Source organism: Aotus nancymaae, unplaced genomic scaffold (assembly GCF_030222135.1).
Source record: "Aotus nancymaae isolate 86718 unplaced genomic scaffold, 86718_ANA_hifiasm-v0.15.2.pri h1tg000115l, whole genome shotgun sequence".
NCBI lineage: Eukaryota > Metazoa > Chordata > Mammalia > Primates > Aotidae > Aotus > Aotus nancymaae.
Genome location: NW_026988530.1, coordinates 6,542,998 through 6,565,526, shown reverse-complemented (window position 1 = coordinate 6,565,526; position 22,529 = coordinate 6,542,998). Strand labels below are relative to the sequence as shown.

At 36.0% G+C, this 22,529-nt stretch overlaps 1 protein-coding gene across 1 annotated transcript in view; it reads left to right on the top strand.

The window, feature by feature from the left end:
• Positions 1-22,529, top strand: part of GALNTL6 (polypeptide N-acetylgalactosaminyltransferase like 6) — a 1,235,246-nt gene that overhangs the window by 536,569 nt on the left and 676,148 nt on the right. Inside the window, exon 4 of the mRNA XM_012454670.2 lies at positions 17,078-17,244. Within this exon, the coding sequence (XP_012310093.1) occupies positions 17,078-17,244 (167 nt within the window). The remainder of the gene's footprint in view (positions 1-17,077; positions 17,245-22,529) is intronic.

The following is a 22,529-nucleotide window of genomic DNA, read 5'->3' as shown; positions in this document are numbered from 1 at the left end:
CAGGTCTGATGGTAATGAACTCCCTCAGCATCCACTTATCTGAAAACAATCTCATTTCTCTTTCACTAATGAAGCTTAATTTGGCTGGATATGAAATTTTTGGTTGAAATTTTTTTTCTTAAAAATATTGAACGGTGCCACAATAAATATACATGTGCATGCATCTTTACAATAGAATGATTTATAATCCTTTGGGTATATACTCAGTAATGGAATTGCTGGGTCAAATGGTATTTCTGGTTCTAGATCCTTGAGGAATCGCCAGCTGTCTTCCACAATGGTTGAACTAATTTACACTCCCACCAACAGTGTAAAAGCATTCCTATTTCTCCACATCCTCTCCAGCATCTGTTGTCTCCTGATTTTTTAATGATCACCATTCTAACTGGCATGAGGTGGTATCTCAATGTGGTTTTGATTTGCATTTCTCTAATGACCAGTGTGATGAGCTTTTTTCATATGTTTATTGGATGCCTAAATGGCTTCTTTGAAAAGTGTCTCTTCATATCCTTTGTCCACCTTTTGTTAGGGTTGTTTGTTTTTTTCTTGTAAATGTGTTTTAAGTTCTCTGTAGATTCTGGATATTAGTCCTTTGTCTGATGGGTAGATTGCAAAAGACTTGCAACCAACCCAAATGCCCATCAATGATAGACTGGATAAAGAAAATTTATATTCCATATACACCATGGAATACTATGCAGCCATAAAAACAGATGAGTTCATATCCTTTGCAGGGACATGGATGAAACTGGAAACCATCATTCTCACCAACTTGACACAAGAACAGAAAACCAAACACCACATGTTCTCACTCAGGTATTGAACAATGAGAACACACGGACACAGGGAGGGGAATATCACACACTGGGGCCTGGGGGCTGGGGAGGAATAGCAGGGGATGAGGCAACTGGGGAGGGATAGCATTAGAAGAAATACCTAATGTAGATGATGGGGTGATGAATGCAGCAAACCACTCCCATAGCATGTATATACATAGGTAACAAACCTGCATGATCTGCATATGTACCCCGGAACTTAAAGTATAATAAATAAACAAACAAACAAAAAGAATGTTGAATATATGCTCTCACTCTCTTCTTTCTTGTAGGGTTTCTGCTGAGAGGTCTGATGTTAGCCTGAGGGGGTTCCCTTTGTAGGTGACCTGCCCTTTTGCTCTAACTGCCTTTAACATTATTTTTCATTTCACCTTTAGAAAATGTGATGATTATGTGTATTGGGGATTTACTTCTTGTATAGAATCTTGTAGGGCTTCTCTATGTTTCCTGAATTTGATTGTTGGCTTCTCTAACAAGATTCTGGAAATTTTCATGAACAATATCCTGAAATATATTTTCCAAGTAATTTGCTTTCTCCATGTCCCTTTCATGGAGGCCAGTGATTCATATATTAGGCCTCTTTACATAGTCCCACATTTCTTGGAGGTTTTGTTTATTCCTTTTCATTCTTTTCTTCTTTATCTTTGTCTGACTGTATTATTTCAGATACACAGTCTTCAAGTTCTGAGATTCATTCCTCAACTGTTTATTCTGCTGTTAATACTTGCCATTGCATTGAGAAATTCTTGTAGTGTATTTTTCAGCTCTATTAGATCAGTTAAGATCTTTTTCATACTGGGTATTTTATCTTTCAGCTCCTGTGTCATTTTATTGTGATACTTAGTTTCCTTGGATTAGGTTTGCCATTCTCCAGAATCTTGATGATCTTTGTTCCTATTCATATTCTGAATTCTATTTCTGTCATTTCAGCCAATTCAGCTTGGTTAAGAACCCTTGGAAAACTAGTGGAATTGCTTGGACAACATAATACACTGTGGCCATTTGATCTGCCAGAGTTTTTGGATTGGTTCTTTCTCATCTCTGTGGGTGGGTGTTCCTTTAACTGCTTGGCTGCCTCTGATTGAAGTGGTCAAGCAGGGGCAGGGTGGTTGTACTGGAATCTCAGGTCAGGCAGCCTTGTCCAGTGAGAAGTGAGGACCAGGACCGACAGGGAGAATAGTCTGTCTACCTTTTCATGAGGTGGGTGCTTTGTGTTGGTGGTCCAGACCAGCCCCTGGACCTTGTGTATTCTCCAGAACCTGGAGACAGCAAAGGCAAGGGCTGCAAGAAAGTAAAGATGGCAACCTGTTCCTCCCACTGGGAGCTCTGTCCCAGAGAGTTGCAGAGCTGCTATTTGCTAATAGCCCCAGCAGGGGGTGGCTTGAGACCCAGGCTAGGAAGACCCACCTAGTGAGGAGATACAGGATCAGGGAACCATGTAACAAACAGTCTGGACATTTTTCCTCAAGGTTGCTGCCATATGCTAGGTGTCCTCTCTAGTCCCTAGTAACCTTAGATTTTCTAGCACCTAAAGGTATCAACACTGAAAGCTGCAAAAGAACAAATATGGCAGCCTACCCCTTCCTCAGGAAGCTCATCCCAGAATGGTGTGAACCTGTTGCTGGCCTGAACCAATGGCTGGGAGGTTGTAGACCTCAGTACAGAGATCACACCCAGTGAGGAGGAACAAGATGTGTGACCTGTGGGAAAAAGCAGTCTGGCCACTTCTCTGTAGAGCTACTGCATTGTGCCAGGGGACTGCTCCAGTCACTAGTGGCCTCAGAACCCCTAGAGACCAAAGGCAACAACAGCTAAGGCTGTGAAGTAGCAAAGATGGTGATCCATCCCTCCCACTGGGAACTCCATCTCAGAGAAGCTGGGGACCATTGACAGGTGAAAAACACTAGCAAGGAAGGCCAGTGACCCCAGCCAGGAGGTCCCACTTATTGAAGAGAAGGAAGGGCAGGCACCCAAGTCTGGCCACTTTTCCAGAGTGCAGCTACCCTCAGGACAACAATAGCTAAGGATGTGAACCTTCCTTATGGGAGCGCCATCTCAGAGAGGTGTAACACTGCTACTGGTGACTGGATGGAGTTCCAAGCCAGTGGGTTTTATCCTGCAAGGTGCCCCAGAATCAGGGCCTGCAGACCATCACTGCTCAGCCCTGAGGATTCATACCCTCTACTAGGGGTGTGTATGGGGGTCTAAACTCCTGTTTTGCTGGAGTTGCAACCGCTTTTGCTGAAAAGCCCAGATATCTATAGCTTCCAGGGCTCTACCCATGTCTGAGCAGCTCCTAAGCCAATACTGCATGTAGCTCCGTGTGACAGACTGCACACCCTGTTGGAGGGGGTTCATGAGGGGATCTCCTGACCCGAAGCTTGCAAAGATACATGGGGGAAGTGTGGGTCCTTGGAGTTGCTAACTCACTTATCACTTCCCTGAGCTAGGGAGACTCCCCTGGCTCCGTGTTGCTCCTGGGTGGGCATTCATCTTACCTTGCTTTTCTTTATTTTCCATGGGTTAAATTTTCTTCTTCATGAATCCCAATGTGTGTACCTGAATGTTTCAGCTGAAGGTGCTGTATTTACTTGTGCCCTCTTTTTCTGTCTATGAGAGAGGCACACAGTAGCTGCTTCTTGTCAGCCATCTTGGACAGCTCCCAACATTGTCGTTTTACCACTGATTTTCACAACTTAATTTTAATAGGAAGTAGTGTAGTTTTATTTGGTTTTCGTGTTCAGCTTCACTGAGCTTTTGAAGCTTAGCATTTACCAATTTCATTAAATTTGGAAAATTTCTGTTTCTTTAAATGTGTCTTGTCACTCGCCTTCTCTTTGGGGTACTTTAGTTACATACATATTAGACCTAGTTGAGCCATTGATGCTGACTTACTGATAGTTTTCTGTTCAGATTATTTTTTTGTTTCATTTTGGGTATTTTTGGGTATTTTCTATTTTGGGTATTTTCTATTTCCATATATTCAAGTTTATTGACCTTTTATTCTAAAATATCTAATCAGCCTTAAATTCTAAACAAATTATTTTCATCTTTAAAATTGCATTTGGGCATCTTTAATATCTTTTATCTATCTTAAGTTCAATTTTTCTTTATCTTCTCAAACATAAGGAAAACAGCTGTAATAACTGTTTTAATATCTTTACCTATTCTATCATCTGTGTTATTTCACTTAATTTTTTTATTATTAGTTCAGTTTTTGCTTCTTTTAATGGTTGATTTTAAAAATTTATTTTACTCTCATCAGAACACTTAATATGTGTGTAGATATTGCACACTTATTACAAAATGTTGTACATCTTGTAAAAAAAAAAACAACAACAATAGTTTTTGGTTTGTTTTGTTTTTATGAGATGGAGTTTCACTCTGTCGCCCAGGCTGGAGTTCAGTGGCGTGATCTGAGCTCACTGCAGCCTCCACCTCCCAGGTTCAAGCAATTCCCTTGCCTCAAGAGATCTACTCTTTTTCTAATGGAGTCTTGTTCTGTCACCCAGGCTGGAGTGCAGTGGTGCAATCCCGGCTCACTGCAACTTCTGCTGCCTGAGTTTAAGTGATTCTCTTGTCTTGGCCTCCCGAGTAGCTGGGATTACAGGTGCATGTCACCACACCCAGCTAATGTTTGTATTTGTAGTAGAGACGGGGTTTCAGCATCTTAGTCAGACTGGTCTTGAACTCCTGACCTCGTGATTCACCTGTCTCAGCCTCACAAAGTGCTGGGATTACAGTCGTGAGCCACTGAACCCAGTCTAAGAGATATAATCTTCAAAGTAAATTTTTAAGTATGTGATAATTATTGCTAATTATAGGTACAATATCATACAACAGATCTCTAGAATATATTCATTTTAATTGGCTGAAACTTTAGGCTGATTAATAGTTCCCCAGCTCCCCTCCCTCTCTCCACTGGCAACTATTCCAGTCTTTTATTCTATGGATTTATTTTTTGGTACCTCATTTAAGTGAAATTACATAGTATTTATTTTTCTGAGACTGACATTTAACTTGGCATAATGTTCTTAAGGCTCATCCATGTTGTTGCATGTTGCAGAATTTTCATCTTTTTAAGGCTATTATTTTATTTATGTATATATCACATTTTCTTTATCCATCAACAAATATTTCGGTTTCTTCCACACTTTGTCTGTTGTGAATAGTGAAAAGAATGCTAATATCTCTCCAAGATCAGTTCTTGATACATCTTCAAAAGAGAGATTGCAGGATCATATTTTAGTGCTATTATTAATTGTTTGAGAAATCTCTATATAGTTTTTCATAGTGGCTACACAATTCTTTATTCTCTAAAATAAACAGAGTGTAAGGGTTCTAATTTCTCCACACTCTTGTTGACACTTCTCTTTTTTTCTTTCTTTTTTTTTGATAATAACCTTTCTGACAGGCATTAGGTAAAAATCTCAGCATGATTTTCATTTGGATTTTACTAATAATTAGTGATGTTAAATATTTTTTAATATACCAGTTGACCATTTGTGTGTCTTCCTTAGAGAAATGTTTAAGTAATTATCTCATATTTAAAAATCTGTGTATTTATTTTTTAAATACTGTTTTTTTAATTTGTAAAGATTTATAGGATAGGTGAGAAATCTTGCTACATATTTATAAGGCATCATAATCTAGTCAGAGTGTTTAGAGTGTTGGTTACTTGAATGCAATAGATTTTCAAGTATAGGCACCCTACTCTGCTATCAGACATTGAATTTATTTATCTTACTTTATGTTTTTATTTTTTAATCCAGTTCTTTTCATCCTCTTTCTTACCTATGGTCCCCAACTTACCCTTCCTAGTCTTTGTTATCTATCTTTACACTCTCTATTTCCATGTGATCAGTTTTTGTTTTTTTTTTGTTTTTTTTTTGTTTTTTTTTACCTCCTACATATAAGTGAGAACATGTGATATTTGTCTTTTGTATCTACCTTATTTTAGTTAAGATAATGACCTTCAGTTTTATCTGTGCAGGTGTAAATGACATGGTTTTATTTTTTTCTGACTGAAAAATGTTTCATTGTGTAATATACTATATTTTCTTTATCCAGTCATCTGTTCATGAACACTTTGGTTGATTTAATATCTTTGCTATTGTAAATAGTGCTACAATAAACATGCGAGTCCAGGTATCTTTTTCATGTGTTGATTTCTTTTCCATTGGGAAGACACCCAGCAGTAGTGTTGTTAGATCAAACGGTAATTCTATTTTTAATTTTTTGAGAAATCTTCATACTGTTTTCCATGCTGACTATACTAGTTTACACTCCCACCAACGGTGTATAAAAGCTGCGTTTTCTCTGCATGCTTGCCAACATCTGTTATGTATTGTTTTTGTCATAATCGTCATTCTAACTAGGGTAAGTTGTTATCTTATTGTGGTTTTGAGTTGCATTTCTCTGATAATTAATGATGAGGAGGACCTTTTTTTTTTTTTTTTGAAACAGAGCATTGCTCTGTTGCCCAGGTTGGAGTGCAGTGGTATGACCTTCGCTCCTCACAACCTCCTGATGAGGCCTTTTGTATATACCTGTTGGCCATTTGTATGTCTTCATCTCAGAAATGTACATTTATGTTCTTTGCCCACATTTTAATATAATCATTTATTTTTTTCCTGTTGAATTGTTGAGTTTCTTGTATATTCTTGGTGTTAGTCTCCTGTTGGATGAATAGTTTGCAAATAATTTATCCCATTAAATGATTTGTCTCTTCTGTTAATTGTTTCATTTTTATTCCTGTGTCAAAGAGCTGTAGTTTAGCATAGTCCCTCTTCTCTATTCTTGGTTTTGTTGCCTGTGCTTTTGAAGCCTTAGTCATCAATTGTTTGCCTAGACCAACGTCAAGGAGAGTTTTCCCAATGTTTTATTCTAATATTTTTTATAGTTTGGGGACTTATGTTTAAGTCTTTAGTTTTTCTTGAGTTTATTTTCGTATATAGTGAGAGAGAGAGATACGGGTCTAGTTTTATTCTTCTGCATGTGACTACCCAATTTTTCCAGCATCATTTATTGAATAGGGTGCCCATTTCCCAATGTAAGTTGTTGTCAACTTTGTTGAAGATAAGTTGGTTGTAAATATGTAGCCTTATTTCTGGATTGTCTTTTTGTTCCATTGATCTGTGTGTCTATTTTTATACCAGTACCATATGGTTACTATACCTTGGTTACAATACCATACCATACCATACCATACTTTTGTTACTATAGCCTTGTAATATATTTTGAAGTCAGGTAATGTGATGACTTCATTGTTCTTTTTGCTTAGGACCGCTTGGCTATTTGGGCTCTCCTTTGGTTCTATGTGAATTTTAGGAGTGCTTTTTCTAATTCTGTGAAAAATGGTGTTGACATTTTGATGGGATGTGTTGAATTTGTAAATTGCTTTGGACAATAAGGTCATTTTAGTGACATCAGTTCTTCTGATCCATGAGTATAGTATATTTTTCCATTTGTTTTATCTTCAGTTTGTTTCATCAGTGTTTTGTAATTTTACCTGTAGAATTTAGTAGAATTTATTCTTAGCATCTTTCTTATAGATTTTATAAATGGGATTGCCTTCTCAAATTCTTCTTTGGTATACAGAAATGCTACTGACTTTTTTACATTAATTTTTTATCTTGAAACTTTACTGAAGTCATTTATTAGTTCTAGGAGCTGTTTGGCAAAGTCTGTAGGGTTTTCTATACATGGTATCATGTCTTCAGCTAAGAAGAAAAAAAATTGATTTTCTCTTTTCATATTTGGATGCATTTATTTCCTTCTCTTGCCTAATTGCTCAGGCTAGGACTTCCAGTACATGTTCAATGGGAATGGTGAGAATGGCCATTCTTGTCTTTTTCCTATTCTTAGGGGGAATGCTTCTAGTTTTTGCCCATTCAGTAGGATGTTTGGCTATGAGTTTGTGGCTCTTATTCTTTTGAGGTAAGTTTTTTCAATGCCTAGTTTGTTGAGGGTCTTTATTGTGAAGACATGTTGACTTTAATCAAAAGCTTTTTCTGTGTCTATTGAGATAATTTTATGACTTCTGCATTTAGTTCTATGTGTTGAATTAAATTTATTGATATGCATATTTTGTACCCACATTGCAGCCCAGGAAAAAAGCCTGCTTGATCATGGTGAATTACCTTTTTTGATGTGCTGCTGAATTCAGTTTGCTGGTATTTTCTTGAGAATTTTTGCGTCCATGTTCATCAGGAATATTGGCCTGTAGTTTTCTTTATTCACTGTGTCTTTGATTTAGGTATCAAGGTAATGCTAGCTTTGTAGAACGAGTTAGGGAGGAGTCACTCCTCCCCAATTTTTGGGATAGTTTCAGTAGAATTGGTACCAGTTCTTTGCACATCTGGTAGAATTTGGCTGTGAATCCATCTGGCCCAGGCTTTTTTGGTTGGCAGATTTTTTTTTTGTTACTGAATTCAAAATTGGAACTTGATATGGGTCCTTTCAGGATTTCAATTTCTTCCTGATTCAATCTTGGGAGCTTTAGAGCGAGGGTGATTTTTTCATGGTGTCACAATGTCCCGATTTTTTACTTTTCTTTTTTTTCTTTTGCCAAAACTTCTCATGCTCCTTTTCATCTGCAGATCCTGGTGCTTCTAATTTTTATAATTATTTTTGTATGAATAGGATTTTTTTCCCTCTCTTTTCCTATGATGTTATTGTTTTCTGTTCTTTCCATCTATCTCCTTCCTAGGAGGTATGACTGTAGAGAATGTTGGATGAGGTCTTTTAGTTTTGTTTCTTCATCCAACTTCTGTTGGATGGTTTTATATTGGGCTGTGTGGTTCAAACTAGAGGCTAGTAGATGTCACTTCTGGGGAAGAGTGGGCTATGGCCAATGTGGCTGGGTATATATATTTGATCCTTATTTACTGTAAGATATTGCCTGAGGCAATGGACTGATCCCTGAAATGCACAGTGGCCTGACCTCCCTGCTCAGCCATAGTAGGTGAGCCAAGATGGACAGGGGCAAGCCAGGCAGGTCTGCCTGAAAAGTCCCTGATTACAGCACAAACACCAGCACCAAGGGAGAATCCAGTGGGCAGCCACCAAGCACCAAGAAATATGCCTAGGCCTGGAGCTGGGAAACCTCCTGAGTGGTAACTTCTCTGCACAGGGAGGGAGGGCAGCTTAAATTCCTAATCCAGGAGAGTGGATGTTCTATAAGCTTGGAAAGGCACCCAGCAATCACACACACACACACACACACACACACACATACATACACACTCACACACTCACACTCTGTTTCCATGTCACCTAATTCTCCATGAGCATTATTTTATACATTATACAAATGATAGGTATCATTTCCTCTCTTCCATTCTTGGGTTTTATTCTCCACATAAGGGTTGTTCATTTATGTGCTTGCACTGATCAGTGTTTAGCTGAAGATGTGAGGGGGACTCTGCAGATCTCCTAAGTTCTCTGTGTGTACTGTTCATTCCTTTATTTATTTAGGAGACAGAGTCTCGCTCTGTTGCCCAGGCTGGAGTGCAGTAGTGCCATCTCGGATCACCGCAACCTCTGCTTCCCAGGTTCAAGCAATTCTCCTGCCTCAGCCTCCCAAGTAGCTGGGACTACAGGTGTGCACCACCAGGCCCGGCTAATTTTTTTATTTTATTTTAGTAGAGACAGGGTTTCACTGTGTTGTCCAGGCTGGTCTGGAACTCCTGAGCTCAGGCAGTCCACCCACCTTGGCCTCCCAAAGGGCTACAGCTCATTCATTTAGAGTGCTCTATCCTGCAAACTCTAGCCACCTTGGTCCCCCTTGACTCTTGGCTCCATTTTCTCATCTTAGGGAGATCATTTGGATCTGTCTGTATTTCTCTTAACTTCAGCATGCCCTGGAATCTCAGGCTAGAGTGTAAGCAGGGGAAATTGTATCCTATTTCTGAAAGACCATTATTGTTTGTTGCTTGATATTCAATGCCTTGAAAATAATTGTTTAATATTTAAACTCATAGGTGGGTGTTGAGCAATTAGAACAGGTGGACACAGGGAGGGGAGCATCACACACTGCGGTCAGTTGAGGGGAGTTGGGGAGGGACAGTGGGGGTGGGAATGATGGGGAGAGATAATGAGGGAAGAAATACCAGATATAGGTGATGGGGGGATAAAGGCAGCAAACCACCTTGCCATGTTTGTACCTATGCAACAATCCTGTGTGATCTGCACATGTACCCCAGAACCTAAAGTGCAATAAAAAAATCTAATTGTTTAATTGGTGACCTGGTTTGGCTCTGTGTACCCACCCAAATCTAATTTTATAGCTCCCATAATTCCCACATGTTATGGGAAGGTCCTTGTAGGAGATGATTGAATCATGGGGATGGCTCTTTCTTGTGCTGTTCTCAAAATAGTGAAGGGGATTCACGAGATCTGATGGCTTTAAAAACAGGAGTTTCTCTGCACAAGTTCTCCTTTTGCATGCTGTCATCCATGTAAGATGTTGACTTGCTCCTCCTTTCATCCCATCATGATTGTGAGGCTTCCCCAGCCATATGGAACTGTAAGTCCAATTAAACCTCTTTGTAAATTGCCTAGTCTCAGGTATGCCTTTATCAGCAGCATAAAACAGACTAATACAGTTGGATCAAGTAGAAAGGTAAATATGGTCCTTGTTAGTACATTTGACTAAAAGAGAAAATTTCAGATAATTTTACCTAGAAATAATACTAGGTAGAAGTAGCAAAAATCTATATCATTAGTTAAATACATAAAACCAATAAAGGAATATTGTGCATAGTGTACACTATTTCTACTTATGTTAGCCATCTGATCATATAATGTTAGTGGATCTTAGGGCCTCTATTCAAATGATAGTTCATCATAAATTTTTTGTGATGGGCATTTTGTTATACATTTTATTGAATGGTTTATCTGCAAAAATATTTATGGAGGATAGAGTGTACATCTCACAAAAACATTTGAGCTAATAAAGTAATTGCCTGTCCCTTCTTAAAATATTGTATTATCTATATAATTTAATTAATTCAATTAATATAAAGATGTTTTAAAGGACCAATGATAGAATGACATTTTCAAAAGATTATGTAATCAAAAATGAAGAATGCTGGATTCTTATTCATAGCTTGTGTTACCTCCTGTGTGAGCTGTAATTACTGAATTTGCAGAAAAATTATATACTTCTTAGTTCAGGAACAGTGCCTCATCATTGTATCACTTTTTCACCCAGTACAATACCTTTCCAATTAGATTGTAAAATAATTTATGTTTAACTCTCTAAAACTCTGTCTCAATTCTCAATTAAATGGGGGGCTTAACTGGATGATTTCTTAAATATGGTTGAGCTCTAATATCCTCTGTTGTCATGCTTCTATAGATGTGGGAATGTAAATATTTTTTTCATCTGTGAAGAAACTGAATCTCTTTTATTCTTCCATTAAATTTCATCCAACAAGTAAATTGTTATTTTCTTGATTTGTTCTAAAGAAGGCAGAAGACTAAACTGGTTGTTTTCACTAGTGTCATTTGACAAATACTGCTGACTGTATTCTGTACCATATGAGACTGCACATTCTGGGCCCCTGGGCTACGTGACTAGTTCTAACCAATGAGCTGTAAGCAGACAGCAACATGCCATTTTAGGCATAGATCATCTAACTACTAGCTTGATGCCCATTGGTGTTCTTATTTATATCTGACACAATGATTGACACTGGTCAAGATCTTGGCTATTTCTGCTAACTCCAGTGAGCAGAAACCCTTCTGACAATCAAAGTTGAACAGGTAAAGGAAGCAAGAGAGGGAATAGGTATTGTTTTAAGTCACTGAAATTTGTGGGTAGTTATTACCACCACATAACATCCTGAGTATTGTTATTATATAAAAAAATAAAACCCAAAACAAAAAATAAAGTTATACTTTGAATAATCTAACAGAAATCTCTAAAGTTTGAAATATTCAAACATTTTACTCAGAAGCTGCAACCCCAGAGTTAGAATTTTTTAAATGTGAGTTTTAAAACTCTTTCCAATACAAAACACACAATAGGCAGTGAGAAGTAATGTTCAAGTGATGGTGAAGAATACATGAAGGTTTTAAGAACTACAAATGAAAATTAACATAAATGCCTGCAATATAAACATTGACATTATTGCATGCATACTAAAGTATCTCTTTTAGACAAAAAATAATTCACTAATAAGTCTGGTATTTATTTCAAGTATTTGTAATTAAAATTTATTTTTTGCCTTTATTCTTGAAAGAATCACTTATTTTAATAAAATCAATGAAATAATAAAGAAAAATTAATGTAACCGTGAAAGGAATAAATGTTAAGTATGTGTTAAACAATACTATTTAACTATATTTTTTAAATCTCTCAGTTTAGTAAATGCCAATATAAAAAATCAGAAAAGGTTTATGTATTGTTTACAAAAAAAAGAATATGAGAAAATTTACCATTGAAATTTCATTACTGTGAGAGGTTTAGCAGAATGTTTACAGAATAATTTACGTTTTGTTTTCAGATTTTTAAATGCCTTCACAATTTTTCCTTTCTCCCAAGTAAAGTTTTAAATAATTTCTTAATAAATTTTAAATAATTTGAACTATTTCTTTTGTCTTCGTGGTGCTTTTAAAATTTGAAGAATGAGTTTTTATCCATTTATATAAAATGTAACTTAACAAAGAGATGTCCTCACCTCTGAGCCATTCCTAAACTGTAAGGTAATTTAATGCAAATGCTTATCTGAAAATAATATAGCAATATGAAATGCAATAATTACACCCATATTCCTAGAAAACTATTTCAATACATGTTTTAGTTTGTCCCCATTTCCGTCTTCTATTTGTGAGTTTGCTACACATTTGTAACTATAGTAAGCATATAAATTGTCTTTAACTTTATTTTGCTTATTTATTAAACTCAGTTCCATATTGGTACATCATCTTCATGTTTATATGCCTTTATTCTCAACCTGACTTGACATTAAACCTAACGTCCTGCATATTTTAGGCCGCGACGTGCTTCACTATTTCTAGTAATACTACGAGGCAGCCATCTGGATCACAACTTCTTGAATCCAATGCCTGAGCTTGGCAGTGATTCAGGTTTTCTTTGGAGCAGCTTAAGTGCTAGAATGACTGAATATAATTCAATCAGATTAAATGCTGTTACAAAGGAGCTGGCTTTCCTTAGAGTGAAAATCAGATCTGCACCCTTATTATTTTTTACTACAATTATTACAAGGGCGAATTTTTCTGCTTCTAGTCTTTGCCATCTGCAACGCATTGTGTGCCCTCTGCCAGAGGAATATGTAAACACAATCTGGTCTTCCTTGTGATTAACAATATTTGAAGTACTTCATGTTGACTGCAGGCTAACGTCCAAATTCCTTAGAATCGTTTTCAAGATTTTTCATGATCTGTTCTCAACATGCAGATTCATTGATAAAGACTTCCTTAATTCTATCAGACAAAGTTAGTCACACTTCCTTCAGGCTCTCAATGTCTGTGTGTCATCTGTTATATCACTTGTCTCATTTGAGTCTAATCATTTTATATATCTGCTCACTGGTCTGTGAACCCTTAAGGGAAGAAACTGAAATTTATTCATCCTTGTATCCTAAGTGTCTCTCACTGTCCCCCTCATGCAGTTCCTGCCTTTCCTAGTTCCATATCTTCTTCCATAGAGAATTTTACAACTGAAATAATACAGTTTAAACAACCATGACCATAATAATGACAGTATTTATTAAACCCTTGCTATTATTTGATATGATGCTGTATGAAGTACTTTTTACATAGATGACCCAATTAAATTGTCCTTAGCACATTATGAAGAGGTATTTTTTTTTTTTGCTCCCCCATTATCCTGTGTGAGAAAATTAATCTTATTAAGGGTAAATAACTTGCCCATTGTCACACAGGCAGTAATTAGCAAAGCTATCATTTGAACCTAGAGAGTCTGATTATATATATAAAGTGTGATGTGACTTTTCAATATTTGATATGTAATCATCAGGCATGAAATAGTAAGGAGTTTATAATGTCTAATTGAAAAATAAGTTACAGATATCAATGTAAAACGGTAATGTTACTACTAATAATCGACTAATTAGGATGAGGCCATTTTTATATATCCACTGCAAAATCTCGGTAGTTGTATTTCGTAGGCCTAGAAATGACTCTGAATGCCAGTAATAATTCAAAAGCTGAAAGAAGTAATGAAATGCATGTGTAATAATTGTTTTTTAAAAACTTATTTAAAAGTATCTCCAGGTATAACAAACTGCAAGCTTTCTAACTCCACAAAAAATAGAATGTTTTCTATTTAACTAGCACATTGATCAATGTGAATCTTGACTAGCACATTGATTCAAGAGACTGTTTCCACCAAACGAGTTATAACTTATTTGCCTATGTCTCAGTTTGGGTTCCTCTAGAAGCAGACCCTGAAACAAAAATTTGACTTTAAGTGTTTAAGAGATAATCACAGAATGTAGAGTGGTGCAGCAGGAGGAATGGGAAAAAGTTCGACAGAAAAGGGAAAGTGGCCAATGAAAGTCAAACTGCTGATCACTGTGGGCAACTGAGGGGTAATCCTGCTAGGAAACTATGGGAGACAATGTAGACCACCCCTAGGGTTATCCCACCATGTGACCATTTCTTCTCTAACTTCCATTATTCATTGGTTGATACTTGGGCCAGGAGCATTAATTTCTCCCAGAACTTCTGATCTGCCCTTTGTGCAGAGATGAGAGAAGTACTCATGTTGCTATCTGCAGGGATGTATAATAGGACCTTCTTGGCTTATATTGGAATAGTGAGTGCTAAGAAGACATTGATACACCAGCATCATCTGCTAGAGCCTATCTCTCATGAGCCTCTTCTTCCAGCAAAATAGATTTTTACCTTGAGCTACACACACACACACACACACACACACACACACACATATAGATAGACATATAAATTGACAGATAGGTGTGTATATGATATATGAAAGCTATGTTCCAACTGGATGTCGTTTTGACATCTCAACAGTACATGGTCAAACTTGAATTCATTATTATTGCTCTCAATCCTTGAAACCCTCAGTGTGTCCCTCACACAGGCTCCTGTCATTCTGTATTTCATCGCATCAGTTGCCCATGTCCAAAACATGAGTCTTCTTTAATCATTTCTCCTAGGTACTAAGTCATGTCTGTTCTCTTCCTACATACAGCTTGAACCTGTCCTCTGCAGGCCACCTCCAATTCTCACTTGAATTTCTATAACATTTTCCAAAGTGTCTTATGGGCCTCTCTGAAATAATTGTATAGCACTCTATTAAACTACTACACTATCCATTTCATTTTAAAATTGTAACTATTTGTCATTCTGTATCTCTGATTATATTATAAATAACTTGAAGTTAAGATCTAGATTTTGTTCATTGTTTTATCTCAACTTCGGAGCCTGGCCTATATCAAATCTTCAGTAAATTATTGTGACATGAATGAATGAATGAATGAATGAATGAATGAGTAGAATGGATCCTTTTATATTTCATGTGTGGTAGTAATTTGATAGTAATTTGAGCTCAGGCAGATAGAAATTATCAAAAACACTTTGAAAGAGAAAGCCTTTGTCATACGTGATTAGTCTTGCATTCTTCTGTGTCAACTCTTTCTCTGATTGGATTGTATATGACTGAGAAGTCATGAGCCTATTGATTTTTGTTTTGATTTTGAGACAGTCTCGCTCTGTCACTCAGGCAGTGATATCTCATTGCAGTGGTGCAATCTCATCTCACTGACTTTGCCTCCCAGGTTCAAGGGATTCTTTTGCCTCAGCCACCAGAGTAACTGGGATGACAGAGTGTGCCACTACACCTGGCTAATATTTGTATTTTTTGTAGAAATTGGGATTTGCTATGTTGCTCAGGTTGGTCTTAAACTCCTGGACTCAAGCGATCCTCCCACCTCGCTTTCCAAAGTGTTGGGATTTACAGGCATGAGCCAGTGTGCTCAGCCCCTATTGATGGGTTATAGGATATTACTCTGAATGCAATTCCTGTTTGATTAATAGGCAAATGGTATGTGCAATAGCTTGTCTTAATGTTTAGAAAACCATTTGCTTCATTGGGAATATCACCTTCATTCTAAGAACATTGTGAGGTGTGATGGTTCTCACAAGTAGATGCAACAACCTGAATATTGATATATCAAAACACAATTAGTTCGGCTTATTGGCTTTGTTCAGAAGAATCGATGGCTCTGTATAATTATGACCAGGTATGCTGAATTTCATTAATACTGTTTTCCATATCTGTGAATTATAAGTGAAAACATCTGTCTGACTACACATGGAAATTACTGACAGATCTTTTTCATATTATATATATTTTTGACATTTAAGTTGTTCTAAAATGAATTTCATATTTTATAGCACTTTTATGCCCATATTATAGTATAATTTTAATGAGTTTTCAAGCACTTTTCATTGTCTGAAATGTCAAAATCTACTTGTTTAATAAATATTGTTAGAAATAATAAATTATTAGGTTAAATAGTGAATAAAGGGATAAAATTTTTAAAATACTTCTTTTTCATGTTCTCAGATGCATCTAAAACATGAAAAAAAAGAAGTTGAGATTTCTTTTTAGAGTTTTCACTAGGAATATGATAATGTCTTGATTTGGATTTTAATGTAATCTTATTATGTAGTTGTGCTCAGTTAACAGTTATTTCAAATTAAATTTTCATTTATTCTGTTTAGAGGCTATGGTTGTTTTTCCCTTCAGGCTTTAAATACTGTCCAGCCATTGAAACACTCCATGACTAAAGCTGACTAATTAAACATAAATAATACAGTAGTTAAATTTTTAGCTATCTTCAGGAAATCCATCTAAGCCTTAATTATGTGCTCCATGGAAACAGTTTTAATGCATATTATTCATCCTTATTTCTATTATATAACAATAGGAAAAATGTATGTCAACAAGAACACAATGTTTCAACAAACTGACATATTTGAAACCGTGATACCAAAGAGGATAAAACAGCTGTTTCATTAAGAGTGAGTGTGAAAGAAGATCGTTAATTCAGGCTATGAAGGAGCGGGATAAAAATTATGCTGCACAAATTCTGGTTGGAAAGTTTTAGACCAAGTCGTGTTTCCACAATTGTCTGAAAACACAATGAATAAACAACAGAATAAGATATACAAGAGTTTTGCAGTTAATACACCATTTCTTTTCTCTTCATCTCCAGCTGTAAGCACAAGATGTATCTGGAAAGGCTGCCAAACACCAGCATCATTATCCCATTTCATAATGAAGGTTGGACTTCACTCCTGAGGACCATACACAGTATAATTAACCGCACCCCGGAGAGTCTGATAGCAGAAATCATTCTAGTAGATGACTTCAGTGAGAGAGGTAAGATACAGTTGATAACATTTTATCTGATTCTGCTTCCATTCATGTAGTCATTAACAACTTCTTAAAAAAGATAACAGGAGCTTCTTTCTGATTCCATCTGAAAGGTGATTATGAAGTTTTATCAATGTTGTGATTTTGTAAAATATTGCCAAATGCAAAAGAAACTTAATGAGAAGCTATCGGTGTTATTTGGGAATCTATAAGAAATTTGCATTATAATCGCTGTTGCAAATTAGATAGAGGTTGGCAAAATGCCTCAAATTCTACTTTCAGTTTCAGGATAAACACTGCAAAATATATTATTGTAAGTACATATGAATGGTGAAATATTTGAGTTAGAACTACCAAATCTGTTTCTATTTCTGAAAAGTATCTACTCTATTATTTACCAGTATGACACATACTCCAAGCTGTGCTTGTGTTATTTCATAAATATTAGAAATTATAAGAGACGCAGGTACATATTTTTACTTGGTAATTCTAGCTATTTTATCTATCTGAACAACAACAGAAACAATCTAATGTAATGGCATATTGCAAAATTTAACATACGTTTTAATACTTTTATAATTTTATGTTTACCTTATAAAATTTTTATAATTTTATAATTTACCTTCAGTTGTATAAATATAATATAAAGTAAATTTTATAATTTACCTTATATTTTATTTCATGAAGGAGTGACACTTTACTGTGTATCTGTTAGAAAGAATGACAGTAAAATATTTTGATCGAATATTATTCTTATGCCTCAAAAGAGAATACAGCTTGAGATCACAGGGGTTAATTAAGATTTGGAAGTTCCCCGTCTCTACTAATACAAAAAATTAGCTGGGCACGGTGGCGCGTGCCTGTAATCCCAGCTACTCAGGAGGCTGAGGCAGGAGAATTGCCTGAACCCAGGAGGCGGAGGTTGCGGTGAGCCGAGATCGCGCCATTGCACTCCAGCCTGTGTATCAAGAGCGAAACTCCGTCTCAAAAAAAAAAAAAAAAAAAAAAAAAAGATTTGGAAGTTTTAATTGAAGTTAATTTGCAGTTTTGGAAATTTTATTTGTCACAAAACATCATTTTTTTTCATAGTATTCAAAAATTCTGCAAAAGACAGACTGTTTAGTGTGCTAATTTTGAAATTTCTTTGACAGATGATGTTTAAAAATAGACTTTTATGTAGTTCTTTTAAATATTGATTCGGGGTCGCCTAATATCAATAGGTACTGGGAATTATATGACAAATGAGGTTGTTTGGCACTACACTATTAATATGTAGTTGTAGTCTTTTAGGATTGATTTTAAAGAGGTTTTTGTCTCGTGTTGCTTAGGTAGCATGCATTTAATACTAAATACTAAGAGCCAGTGTCTAAAACTGAAACTTTCAGAGATTTAAAAAATAATTTAAATATGATATTTATTTCTTTTTAATTCTAATTGAGACTACTATTTCAAAGCAGTCATTATGACCTCAGGCTAAAAATAGGTACTTAATGTGTCAATAAAGCGTTGATTTCAAAAAGTGAAAAAGGAGATAAAGATCTGAGGTTGTTGATTGCCAAGTGAATGGTCTTTGTGATTGACTGGTACTAGGAGAAATAGGCCAGTGTAACTTTTGATTATCTTGGTAAACTATTTATTACAGTAGAATTTGGCCTGGGGGGTAATAGAGTGAGAAGTACTTGGTAGCAGAAAATTATGGTTTGTAGAACATTTCTTGTTAAATATTTCTCAGAGGTATTTTTCAGTTGAAAGCCTTTGAAAAGGTTGAAAATACTAGCACCTACATTTTCTTAGTTCCAAATCACTGTCACCTTTGGTACAGTGGCGACTTTGGTGGACTGTGTTTCTGTATGTCATGTTAGTTGGGAAGAAAGAAGACTATCAATGTAATTAGTGTTAGTGAAGGGGGATAACAGAAAATGGATAATTTAGGAACATTAATGGTGATTTTTGAATTCCTTAATGAACATTTCAAAGGATAATTGTTAATTTAATGCTTAGGTGAAACTTTCATTGAGATATTCTATTCTTATGAGCCATCAAGTTGAAAGTTTAATTTTGTGATCAAATGCAAAAGTAAATCCTGAAAGAAATAGGTAATAAAATACTTCTGTAATATTTTATATCATATTTTAAAAATTATATTAAAGAGGAAATACTCTTCTTCTAAATTTTTGCTTTGATTATGAAAATCTCATCTGAGAGTGTAGGTTGATGTATATTAGCACCTGAGTGGATAAAGGAGCATCACTCTTGCTTCCTGAATTATGAGAAATATAAAGAATGAACATAATGAGCACAACTCAGAATCCCAACACCAACTATTATCTGTATGATATTTGGTAAATTAACTTTATCTGAGCTTCTCTGTTTATCAAAATGAAAATGATAGTGACTCTTCATGGAGAGGTTATGATGGGGGTGCTGTCATGGATGGTTGAGTGAATTGTGTGTTCATGGGAAAGTGATTGCTCTCAGCTGTTGATTTCTACTCATCAAGTATTTCCTTCTACTGTAGTATAAACAGTCTATATCTTTTGGAGAAGAGAGTCTGTTAATTTAATCAAATATAATCCACAATAACCTATCTGTCTATCCATTTATCTATTTATTTATCTATCTATCTATCTCCAGAATCAACAGAAGAATTCATTTAGTAGCTACGTAAAGAATAATCATGGCAATTTACATTTGGAGAAGTTAGGACTGCTTTAATATTTTTAAAAAATCTCCCATATGGCCAATAAGCTGCTGCAAGCATTGAAGGAAAATAAAAATCTGAAAATGTAATCAATAAGGAGATTATGTTATCTATCAAAATTATGTGCATGGCCTTAGAAGAGTATTTAGCAGAATCCTTTGAAAGATTGTTTTTACTATTTCAAGACAAGGAAGCTACCCCAAGGTATCAGTTGTTTACAGGGCCTCTTTTTCTATTCCTTTTTATTCTGATGCATTTACAGTTGTGCTGTTAAAAGCTATAATTAACTTATACTTTTCTTAGAAAATTCCCCAAAACTATAACCCTATAGTGTGCAGAGTTATTTTCAGCAACTCTTTTAAAAATCAGATTAAGTAGGCTAGATAAATTTTAAAGTACAGAAAGATATAGGAATTCTGTTGGCTTCCTTTAGGAAGTTATTTTTTTGTTTTGTTTTACATTTTAAATTTATTTTTAGAAATATATCTTGATTTCAATTCTGTCCAGTATGCAGCTTAACACCTTTGCACTATTACCTTTTTCAGAGATTCTGCCAGATCCTTTGGCCAAAAGCACTAAACTTTAACAAGACTTAATAAAATATCACTGCCTTATATTTTACATCCTCCAGGTCAATAGAATAGTTATACATGACCAAAAAAATAGGAAAGCCAGTATTTCAGACACGTCATTAGCATGAGTCACTTGCTAATTACTTGGAATTCATATTTACAACAAATACAAGTATATAGTAATTGGCCAATTCAGTAATAGTGGGTTTCATATCAATACAGTAAAATACCAAAATATTAGATAATTATAGAATAATTCTAAACTATTACCAAGTGATTTTGAAAAATCTACTTAAATAAGATTGACCCAGTTCTCAAAATGCTTTTAAAAAAAAAGTGAATATTCCATCTCGCAGTTCTCAGTTTAGATATTTTTCCTAAAGCAAGCTTGGTAACAGAATGTTGTTTTAGCCTCAGAACGTAAGTCCACCATCTATAACAACATGAAGGTAAAGGCCTGCAGCTAAGTTTTCAACAACCACCACTGTGTTTTGCTATCTGAAGCTTACCAAAGTTAGTGAATGTGGCTACGTTTTTTTTCCAGTAAGCTCTGAGAAATACATTTAACAACTTAACTTGAGGCCTATAACAAGGCTTCATGGTGACATTAAAGCAGGACTAATCCTGGGCTTATCTCCAAATTCCAGCCACCCTTAATGGCATCCACATGGAAAATGTTGAAATGTGTGAAATAAGCTGGGGCTTAACCTCAGAGATAGGGTATATTTGAACCTGACAATTCTCTGAACTTTGCATGCTTAGATGAATGCAAGTCTAAATTGAGGATAGTTGCAGGAGAGTTGCTGACACACTTTCTTTAATGCAAATATGGAGGCACTACTGTATACCCGAGTACACACACACAAACACAGGCACACATACACACTCTCACTCATTTCTGCTCCTGCTTATTTAAAACTTCCTGAGCAGAAAGCGTAAGCAGTTGAATATTTGAGTTTCAGAAAGATCTATTATCCTCCCTGTACTCATTGGAGGAAAAAACAGACTTGAAACTATCCTCCCAATGCCAACAACTTTAAAGAAATCCAGCTTAGTTTTCCTTAGACAGCCCAGACTCTTACTATTCAAAGTGTGGTGCACAGACCAGCAGCAGCATCTTGAAGCTTGCTAGAAACGCAGACTCTCAGACCTCACTAGATGAATCAGAATCTGCATTTCAACAAGATCTATGTGTACTTTCTGTAGGAATTAAAGTTTCAAAATCACTGTCATGCATTTTAAAATTGGGGTGTAATGGCCAGGCATAGTGGTTCACACCTGTAATCCCAGCAGTTTGGGAAGCTGAGACAGGATAATCACTTGAACCTGAGAGGTGAACATTGCAACGAGCCAAGATCATGCTACTACACTCCAGCTTGGGTGTCAGAGTGAAACTGTCTCAAAAAGATAAATTAAAATAAAATAAAATTGGAGTTTAAGTTTCAGTGACTAATATGCATGCAATAAGTAATTTCTTTTTTTATTTTTATTTTACTTTAGGTTCTGGGGTACATGTGCAGGTCATGCAGGGTTGTTGCATAGGTGCATACATAACCAGGTGGTTTGCTGCCTGTATTGCCCCGTCACCTATGACTGGCATTTCTCCCCATGTTATCCCTCCCCACCCCCAGCTGTCCCACCCCTAGCACCCCCCCAACTGCCGCCAATGTGTGACGCTTCTTTCCCTGTGTCCATGTGTTCTCATTGTTCACCACCCACCTATGAGTGAGAGCATGCAGGGTTTGGTTTTCTGTTCTTGTGTCAGTTTGCTGAGAATGATGGATTCCAGATTCATCCAAGTCCCTACAAAGGACACAAACTCACCGTTTTTTATGGCTGTATAGTATTCCATGGTGTGTATGTGCTACATTTTCTTTGTCCAGTCTATCACTGATGGGCATTTGGGTTGGTTCCAGGTCTTTGCTATTGTACACAGACCTGCAATAAGTAATCTCAAAAAATCTCTTGTTTCTTACATGTTACTACAAAATAAGTTTTGCTATTTGTTTATACTGTTT